This window comes from Vicia villosa, linkage group LG3 (assembly GCF_029867415.1).
Source record: "Vicia villosa cultivar HV-30 ecotype Madison, WI linkage group LG3, Vvil1.0, whole genome shotgun sequence".
In the NCBI taxonomy this organism is placed as follows: Eukaryota; Viridiplantae; Streptophyta; class Magnoliopsida; order Fabales; family Fabaceae; genus Vicia; species Vicia villosa.
This window is the reverse complement of record NC_081182.1, coordinates 201951755-201961920: the sequence shown is the minus strand read 5'-3', so window position 1 is coordinate 201961920 and position 10166 is coordinate 201951755. Positions and strand designations below refer to the sequence as shown.

Here is a 10166-nt window from a genome sequence, read left to right as displayed (position 1 = left end):
CTTCCAGATTATAAAGCCTACCACGACCTCTTTGAAGATGATACTTATCATCTTTGTTTCCTTTGACTTTCTTCTCACATATGAACCCTAAATCGAGGTAGGGCATAAACATCCATAGTTATCATCAACATAGCTTAAATTCGTTAATCCTTTATTGAATCGAAGGAAAGAATGAGTTATTGGCATTGTTCATACACAGCGAAAGGGAAGCGTTCTAGAAGTTTTTATTTAAAGTTGTACTCAAGTTTCAATCTGCAATGGAGACGCAATTGTCATTGTGGAAACATTGTTGTTCTTCGCAAGACAACAATAATTAGTAAATATGGAAAGCAATTTTGGAGATTTCCATACTTTATGGTAAGCATCCAAACTTTAAGTCATTAGTCCTTCTTGAAAGTCTATGGAAAAAAGTTGGTTTGCAATATTGTATTTTGGTTTGTTAATGTTTATATGGCTCAAATCAAACTAGGTGTGTGTTCTTTGATTAGTTCTATAAAGAAGTGAAGATGAGAAGGATCACTTTATGATGAAGCAAAAAATGAAGGTTGGAAAAGTAATAAAAAGAAAATGAAGAGAGCATGAGCATCTGCATAATTTTGAAAAATAGAGGGTCAAAATTGAGGAACAAAAGCAAAAAATTTTAGAACTTGAAGTGGATAAGAAGAACACTATGAAGTAGAAGAAATTTGAAAAACGAGTGTTTGAGTGAGAATCCCAACCCACACCTTTCTAAGCTCTTATGCTAGGTTGGTTGAAAATTCAAATCCTCGACTTCAGCAAGTTAGACACCCCCACCTCCCCTAAACTCCTAAACTCATAAGCTTACTTAGTTGAGTGACAACATTGATTTTTCAAGTACACACTAACGTCTGTCACTGACTTTAGTGTTAGAATATTTATTTGTATAATCTCCACCGAGGCCAATGACAAATATCCCGACCAAACACCATCGCTGTCTTAAAGTCTGCTAGCGGAGTTAGCTTACTTATATATCGAAACACAAAAAAATAATTCAAATCACGAGCCATAAAATAAATTTATCAAAAATTTAAATAAAATTTAAACAATTATAAAAAATTCAAAATTTTAGTCTAATAAAATTTTCTCAAAAAAGTTATGCATTTTTGTATTGACAAGATAAAAGAAAAAACAAACTGAAAAATACTATTTATAGGTTATAGTTGAGAAATTGATGAAATCAATCTTTGTGTTGTTAAAATACCATCAAATTGTAATGTACAAGATTAACACGCCTCCATGTAAGCGCGTTCAAACTACATCTCTCTGAACATCAATGTTCCTTGGTGAGTCAAACATTCATCATCACAACCATAACAAAATCTTCAATTTCAATCATTCTATCATTGATTTTCATCATTCTGCATTTCAAAAAAATTTATTATTTTTTTTATTTGAAAGTTTCAGGCTTTTATCTTCATTGTTCAAGGGGGTGTTATCAATCATGCACCAATTTCATCAAAGATTGATTTGAAAAAAATTCTAGGTTTTCTAGCTAATTTTATGTTTCTTAACTTGTTATGATTTTTTATTATTATTATTTTGATAATAATTTGTTTTTTTTTTGTTGCAGAGAATAAGGTGGCATTGGCTCATGCCTAATTTCAAGTTGAGGAAATAAATTATCTGATCTGTAAGATTTTTCTTTTGGAAAATTTGTTTTTATTGATTCAAACCTAATTGGCCATTTTCTATGTTTATGAATTTTCAAATCGAGATGATCAAGATAAAATATGTGATGCTTATGTGATGCTGATGAACCGTTTTTTTATCTCGGTGCAGCGACACCGTGGATAATTACATGGCTGTTTTCAGATTATAGTGCCATTCCTTAATTTTGATTTCGAGTATTCGAGGATGGAGATGGAGATTCATCAAGAAAATTCTGAAATCAACGGTATACCAGGTAAAAACTTTCTATTCCTTTTTGCTTAATCCTTTGTAGCTCGAACACTTTGTAATCAATGGAGATGACAATATGAACAAGAAGAATAGAGTCATTCGTATGGTAGAACCTTTGTAGCATGAACACTTCAGGTTAAAGGCGTGTCTGACCTAGACACACACGATCACAACATTTGAGGTTATACTCAATCACTTCTACTTTTTAAAATTATCATAAGTGTCTATGTCTCACAATCAGTGTCATGTCTGGTGTCCGTATCTATGTTGTGTCTGGTACCCGTATCTGTGTTGTGTGTGGTATACGTATCTTTGTTGTGTTTGGTCTCCATATCTTTGTCATACTTTCTTTATAAGATAAAACAGTTTGATTAACTCTTTCATTTTCCCTCCTCTTCTTTTATTTGGGTTAAAACATGTTTATGACAAACTGATCCATGGTTGAGAAGATATAAAAGCAACTTCAAACTTCAAAGGACGCTTTCTCACAATTTCACAAATCACAATGTAAAGTGATATTATGGAAGGGTCTAACTATTAAAGTTAAATGTCTCAACTGTAGGGTCAGGATCTTGCCTATATGATCTCTTCTGCACAGAAACACCAAGTTTGAATTCTCAAAGTCAAAGAGAGCGATGGATGATATCTGGTATTTTACCTTTTTCAATCATTTGTTTTTTAAGAAAATTAATTTATATTCAAAAACATTGTATAGCTTCCGAAATTTCATCTTTTTAACTTATACTATTTGTGGACATTCCCATTCACTAGGTCCACAAGAAAGATTAGACAATCTGATGCGTCAAGCTGGGAACAAGTATTGCGCTGATTGTGGATCGTCGGATCCAAAATGGGTGTAAGTACCACCAAGTTCTGCGCTTATCATATATGTGCTTGTGTATAAGATATTTCTATAACAAAAGATAAAATAAAATAAAAATGTTTGTATGCAAGTGATTAAGGAAATAAGCTGAAAACAACTTATGAACACGTCATAAGTTGTTTCCAGAAGCTCTTCTATTCAGTCTCACAAGTGCTTATGCCAATAGATAAGTCCAAATAAGTCAATCCAAACAGACTCTTAGCATGGTTATCTATCCTACTTGTCAAGCGCATTAGTTCATATTATTTGCTTATGATTTTATTTACCGAATTGTTTGAATATCATCAGGTCTTCAAGTCTTGGAGTATTTATTTGCATCAAGTGTTCCGGTATACATAGAAGCCTTGGAGTCCATATATCTAAGGTATATTCCAAACATTAATTATGTAAAACTTACTTGCAAATTCTCAAATGAAAATTTTAACATGATTTGACATTATTATAGGTTCTGTCACTGAATCTAGATGACTGGACAGATGAACAAGTTGATTCATTGGTCAACTTGGGAGGAAATACAGTAATCAATAAGAAGTACGAAGCTTGCTTGCCAACTTACATAAAAAAACCAAAACCAAATTCTTCTATCGACGAGCGCTCTGATTTTATTAGGTAACTCGATAAAAAACATGCATGAACGCACAAACACACATACACACAACAGATTCATGTTTATCTAGATGAAGGATACCATCGCGTTTAACAATTTCTTTTAATTTTGTTTTCAGGAGAAAATACGAGTTCCTACAATTTTTGGATTCTGAGGAGAATTTGTCGTGTCCCTTTATACCATCCCATGGAAGATCTTCTTCATCTGGTCAGAGCAGTTCCTCAAACCACATTCCTCCGCCAGAAAAAAAACGTTATGATAAACAAACAACAAGAAACCGTATCGGGCTATCGTTTCGAAACAGCTGGGGAAGAAAAGATTCCGAGCTCAAGGCTGCAAAGAAGAGTACCTCGTTGGTAATGTTTCATTTCATCACTGCTATATCTATCATTCATCTTCCAAATAAATTGAATAACTTCCTTTGAACCGGTCAATGCGAAGAATACCTCGATGAACGCTATTCTTGATAGAAAAATGAGTAAACATGATAAGTATTGAATCTTATTTCTTCCTATTTACTGTTATAGGCAGGTATGGTTGAATTTGTTGGATTGATAAAAGTTAACGTGGTTAAAGGCACGAACCTAGCTATCAGAGATTTAGTGACTAGTGACCCTTATGTCATCCTTTCCCTCGGTAACCAAGTGAGTCTCCTCTTCATGTCACAACTACTAATTTGGATTGCGCGTGCTGTCAACATTCTCAAGCATTCACGTAGTCAGCACATCGGTGGTTGTTGGATCGAGATCAGCACATCTAGATTTCAATGCAGATTTTGATCAAACCATCACTGATGTGTTAACTGCGTGAATGTGTGTAGTTGCTTATTAAAGGCAACCAAATTCCACGACTATTTTTCATCACGCATGTCAAGGAAAATTAACATTAGATATGTAACATTTGAATATCTTGTCTTGCAGTCGGTGAAAACGCGTGTCATAAAGAACAATTTAAATCCAGTTTGGAATGAAAGCCTAATGTTGTCAATTCCCGAGAGCATTCCTCCTCTTAGAGTGGTAAGTTCAATTGTTCACCATTTTCTCAAGTAGAATTGATTTCGCCTCAAAGATTTGATGTGATACATACATGCATGCAGATTGTATATGACAAAGATGCATTCAAAAATGATGATTTTATGGGTGAGGCTGAAATAGACATTCAACCACTAGTATCAGCAGCAAAAGCATATGAAAAATCATCAATCAATGAGTCAATGCAGCTTGGAAAATGGGTAGCAAGTGGTGAAAACACACTTGTGAAAGATGGAATAATCTCACTTGAAGAAGGAAAAGTGAGACAAGAAATCTCATTGAGGCTACAAAATGTTGAGAGAGGTGTGCTTGAAATTGAACTTGAATGTGTTCCTCTTACTCAATAGATGAAATAGGAGTAAAGGGGCATAACATAACTTTGCAAAAAAGAAACATTTTGAAGCATTTGTTTATGTCTCAGTTTTCACTTTTGTACATTAATTCTGTGAGACTGTGACCTTCATTATGTAGATGAAGAAAAATATATGAATTATCATTAAGTGTTTTTTTTGGAAGAGAACTTATTGATAATTTTCAATCTTTTTGCCTTTTTCAACCTCATGCTCAAATTGACTTGAAAATAATTAACCTGAATATGAAGTGGAGATTGGATTTAAAAAGTTAAAGGAAAAATGACAAAGTTTAAATGACAAGAATTTAAATAATAATAACAAATAATAATAATAATAATAATAATAATAATAATAATAATAATAATAATAATAATAATAATAATAATAATAATAATAATTATTATTATTATTATTATTATTATTATTATTATTATTATTATAGAGTGTAATGGTAGTACACTGTCAGTGTAAATCAATATTACACATACAATCAATCAAAATTCTAATATCTGCCATGTCATTTTAGTATTTTAAAAAAAAAATTGTATTTTAATTGGATACATGCTAGTGATTGGTTGATAGTGTAAAATATTTCACACGGTCAGTGTATTACCTTTTTTCTCATAATTATAATAATTATAACAATAATAATAATAATAATAATAATAATAATAATAATAATATTATTATTATTAGGGAAATGCTAATTAGTGTTTTCAGGGTACTCTTTAAGGCTTTAAAATAATAATTTTTTTTGAAAGTATGTGTATTTAATGTCTCAGAAATCGAAATTATTAATTTTGCTATAAATTTTTTTTATTTGGAATGTTTAAGGAGTGTCCTTGGGGCACTCGTTAGTCAGATCCATTATATTATTATGTTTTATTATTATTCAATACTTATTTTAATGTCATAAATTATGAATATTATGAGTTATGAATATTAATGGTAGTTGTGCAGGGACATCAGATGCAAGTGTGAGAGTTTGAACCCGCGACATCCTTCTTGTTCACCTTTAAATGGTGAATTCCGACCACTAGCAAAAAAAAAAAATATTCATAATATTATTCCAGTCTCAATCGCACCTTAGTTAAATTTATAAATTGAGTTCATGCATGCATTGATTCAATGTCTAGTCTGATCTTGATTGTCTTGATTTCTGGTTTTGAGTCAACCATTTTACTTTTCTTTAACCACTTTGCCCTTAAAAATCTCATGTATGAGAGATTGTGAACTTACATTTATGATAATTGAAAATCATCTAGCATCGGTAAACATCAGCTTATTTACTTTAGGACGCGTGAAATCCTCAAAGACAACCAAAATCATAATAGATGAGATGAAATAACCTCGAATCATGTGGGGCAACTCGCCACAACATGCTTGATATGCGACATGATCGTATCACAAGGTCGACTCAGACTCGAGTTAGGAAGTTGGATCACCTTTGATTCATGTAACAAATTCATTGAGGAACCACACATCTCAAGCCAAAGTGGAGCAAGACAATGAATAACAATAATGTTGTAACATATGTAACAAACAAAAGGCAACATGTGTAACAATCAAAAGGGCATAAAACTGGAAGGAATGAGGAATAACTATATATACACAACAAGAAAATGTTAGAGATAATCATTTATTCATATATTAGAAATATTGAAGATTTTCTTATTCACTGCAAGTATGGCCACATATAGTGTAATATTTGTAAGTGGATTTGACGTCCACTGCAAGATCTCGATAAAACTGACATATACCACACTTTCACTTAAAGTTATGTTATTTTAACCACCATAACACGATGGTAAGGACTGCCATCAATAGTACCAACTACGATTGAGATGTCATTGCAGATATACAAGTTGATATGGAAGATTTATGTTGCAAAAACGAAACCCTTAGGAACAATATTTTGAACCTTTAATAGCAACATCAACTAGAAAAATGATGAACAAAAAGGTATAGAGGACATGGATCCTCATATGCTCTCCCCCAAGATCTAGGACGCACTTGTCCCAAATAATTTCAAACCTCCTTCCTTAGTGACCATCAACAGAAAAAGAGACTGACCTGAGCATGTTACTGCTATCAATAACCAAATGGCAGTAATATGTGAAACAGACTCACCCAAATGCAATCTTATTTATGGAACACGCCAATTTATGAACCTTTCCATTTTTTTCATAACCAGTTATCAAGACCTCTAATAAACTCTAATTCACCAATTTTCAATAAGAAAACACCAAAAGGTGTCTACCACGAGCCTATTCAACTTGTGGCAGGGATATGTTAAGTTCTTGCGAGAATATCTAGCTATATTCAGTGAGGCCACCATGAAGTTAATAACCCAATTGTTAGCTGGATTTTTTGACATATTTCAAACTTCAGCATGTCAAGAAGAAGTTTAAAATACTTGGAGAAATTCAATTGATTATGTTGATATTCCTTCGACAAAAATGTTAGAGGGGTATTTCGAAATATATGTTCAAAGGAACATGTCGAAGTTCTTATACGCGCAGTAGTATTGCGGACTTAGTAATTTTTTAGAGTGGTTTGAAAAGTATTTCAACTGAGGAAGTTGGAATATGAAATGAGGCTAGATAATTTTTTTTGGCCTTATCCTCATTCGAAGGACGTGTGAGAGCAAGTTAAGAGCAAAACATATGCAAGTGAAGACGTTTCAACTTTTGGAGAAAGGAACGTTTGCGAAAGTTATTTTGATTTCATTATAAATAGGAAATTCTAGTGTTAGATTTCGTGTGTTGAAATTACTACAAAAACTCAATATAGTCAAAGTATTCGAGCAGAGTGAGAGAAAAGTCTAACCGAGTGAAATGTATGTATTCAAACACCACCTTTTATCTATACAAAGTCTCTTGCATTAAGTTATTTTCTACATTTTACTTTTTGTCGAAGCCTTTACATTTTCTGCATTCACATTTGTATGTTTTCACTTTACTTTAAAGATTTCTCCCAAGTCGAAACCTACATCTTTTATTACAAAAAAAAACAAAAGAAACAACATAAACTTTGTGCACATATGTTTTAGGAGCATCTAGTCGATCATGCAAGTAACCTTTTGGAAGACTAGCACTTGTTTTCCAATTTTCACGACAAACACCAACCAAGAAATGTTTATAGGTGCTTTCTAAAATAAGTTCAAATACGAACACTTTAATAAATCCCTCCCCCAGAAGCCTACAAATTCGATGGAAGAAAATACGGCAAGGTAAAAAAGGTACATGAAGGGAGAAGAAAAAATGTCGAGAAGATGCTCAAAGATGTGAAGAGCTAAGCAATGGAATATCTAAATACTCGACCTCCGAAACTGTCTCAAATAATCATCCCAAGAAAAAGAAAGCCTTCAAACCTCAGCAAACACAGGTATAACACATTCATATATTTACAATGTTAAGGTCAAATTGCATCTTACTTCTCAGATTTTCCAGATCCCTGAAGAAACGAAACAACTATCATTGAAGGGGAAGATTACGACAATAGTGACCATACTCAAATCTTTTCTTCCTTTAAATTTCTAACACCTACTAAACCCAAAGGAGCTAAGAAGAAAAGAAATGTTGTCTCTAAGAATCTGGCTCCAAAAGATACTCCTTCGACCGCCAAAACTTCGGGCATATAAAATTTCACCTCGACTACTAAACCCACTGATCTATAAAATCCTACTCCAACTTCTCCTTCGCGGAAATCGACTCCACCACCTTCATCTTCAAAAGAAAAAGATTTTCCAAAATCGATTCTGAGGTATTAATGTTTTTCTTTTCTTAACTTCATGAACTAGGTCTTTGAACTAAACTTTGAATCGTTTCCAGAAACAACCCCAGGTACAAGTTGTCGAACCAAGTCCTACTAAAAATATAATTGAACCTGCAATTGAAGTTGAAAATTTGGTTGAGGCTAGAACTGAGTTGAGCCCTCAAAGGCTTGATGACTTCGCAGATGTTTCGACTGAAAGTAACCATCGACCTTCAGTTCAAGGGTCATTTGGTTTAACCAGTTAAACCTACGGTCGAACCGTTTGGTAAATAAATTAAAAATTAAAAATTAAATTTTATGGATAAGTCACATAATCATATGTTCACATATTAATAAAATAAATGTTAAAAATTCATTACAAACTTAATATTATGATATCAATGATAGATATAGTTACACAAAATATAATACGCTTAAAGAAACAAAACTATTAATGTTATAATTTAGAAATTTGTATTACTCTTGTGTTAAAGAAGAGTTTTTTTTAAGGGAATGTTTTAAGCATTGATGCTAATATAATAATTATTTTTAATTTTTTTATAAAACAATATAAAAATTAGTCACTGATGGACATTTCTTTGAACCAGACGATTTTACAAAATTGACTCCGATTCTTTGGTTAGAACGATTTTGAACAGTTTAATCCAATTTTTTGATTTAACTTTGTTTTGACCCACCCACGGTTTTAAAAGGTTGACCGGATCAGAGTCACTTTCGATTCCTAATTCAACCAGTTGAACTGAACCGTTTGGTCCAATTTTTAAAATATTAATATGAAGTGTGTGTTTAAAAAAGGAATCCTACATATTTGTTATAAGTTGTTCAAAGTACAGTTAATATTGTGTCATAGTTTTTACCATGTTTCCAATGAGTTATAGATTTCCAAATTAATTGTTTTGTGTAGGGGTAGAAAAACGGGGCGTGATCCTTCGGACCGGCCCGCACACCCGTTGGGTTGCGATTATAGGTCCACCGTTCACTAAAATCTGTTCCGCCAAAATTCGCCGCTTGCTAATGCTTGTTCCGCCAAAGTCTGCCTCGCTTATTCGTTCAGCATGTCCTGTCTTTAGTCCATATTTTTTTAAATTAATTCTAGTAATTCTAATTCTTGATGGGTTAATTTATACATTTATTTGTAAATATATGAAATTTTTTAAGTAAAATTTGTTACAAAGATGTTTTATAAAAAATGAGTGAAAATTTTAATTGAAAGGTAAAAAAAAGTCTACTAATAAAATATAAAATAAACTAATAAGAAATATGCGGACAAGCCCACCGCCCGCCAACCCGTCTCCTTGGCGTGGCGGACTTGATTTTTAGGTCATTTTGATTTGGCGGACTTATCCGCCCCGTTCTTTTTTTAATAGACATAAGACGGGACAGAGGCGGGATGGACGGGACAGAGGCGGGATGGACGGGCCGTTTTGCCACCCCCTATTCTCGTGTGTCCAATTTTTCAACTAGTTTTAAAAATAGTTCAATCACCAATTAGTCATGATTGAGTCAAAACCACATTAATTTCACAACTTAAAATTTATTAAATCCTCACACTCATCAAATATATAATTTTTGTGTGTGGATAAAACCAATTATAA

The 10166-nt window shown here is 32.7% G+C and overlaps 1 protein-coding gene across 3 annotated transcripts; it reads left to right on the top strand.

Annotated features, from left to right (window-relative positions):
• The first annotated feature begins 1185 nt into the window (after positions 1–1185).
• On the top strand, positions 1186–4941 carry LOC131657136 (probable ADP-ribosylation factor GTPase-activating protein AGD11). Of its 3 annotated transcripts, none has more exons than XM_058926619.1 (12): positions 1186–1304; positions 1426–1504; positions 1592–1651; positions 1801–1924; positions 2483–2569; positions 2692–2776; positions 3092–3167; positions 3249–3412; positions 3529–3766; positions 3938–4054; positions 4331–4426; positions 4507–4941. In XM_058926619.1, exons 4-12 carry the CDS (start codon positions 1876–1878, stop codon positions 4786–4788), a joined length of 1194 nt encoding a protein of 397 aa, XP_058782602.1. In that variant the 5' UTR covers positions 1186–1304; positions 1426–1504; positions 1592–1651; positions 1801–1875; the 3' UTR covers positions 4789–4941. The 3 variants fall into 3 exon arrangements, with proteins under 3 accessions (XP_058782602.1, XP_058782604.1, XP_058782603.1); XM_058926620.1 differs by having other exon boundaries at positions 1232–1304; positions 1420–1504; XM_058926621.1 differs by lacking the exon at positions 1426–1504 and having other exon boundaries at positions 1212–1304.
• Positions 4942–10166: the final 5225 nt, after the last annotated feature.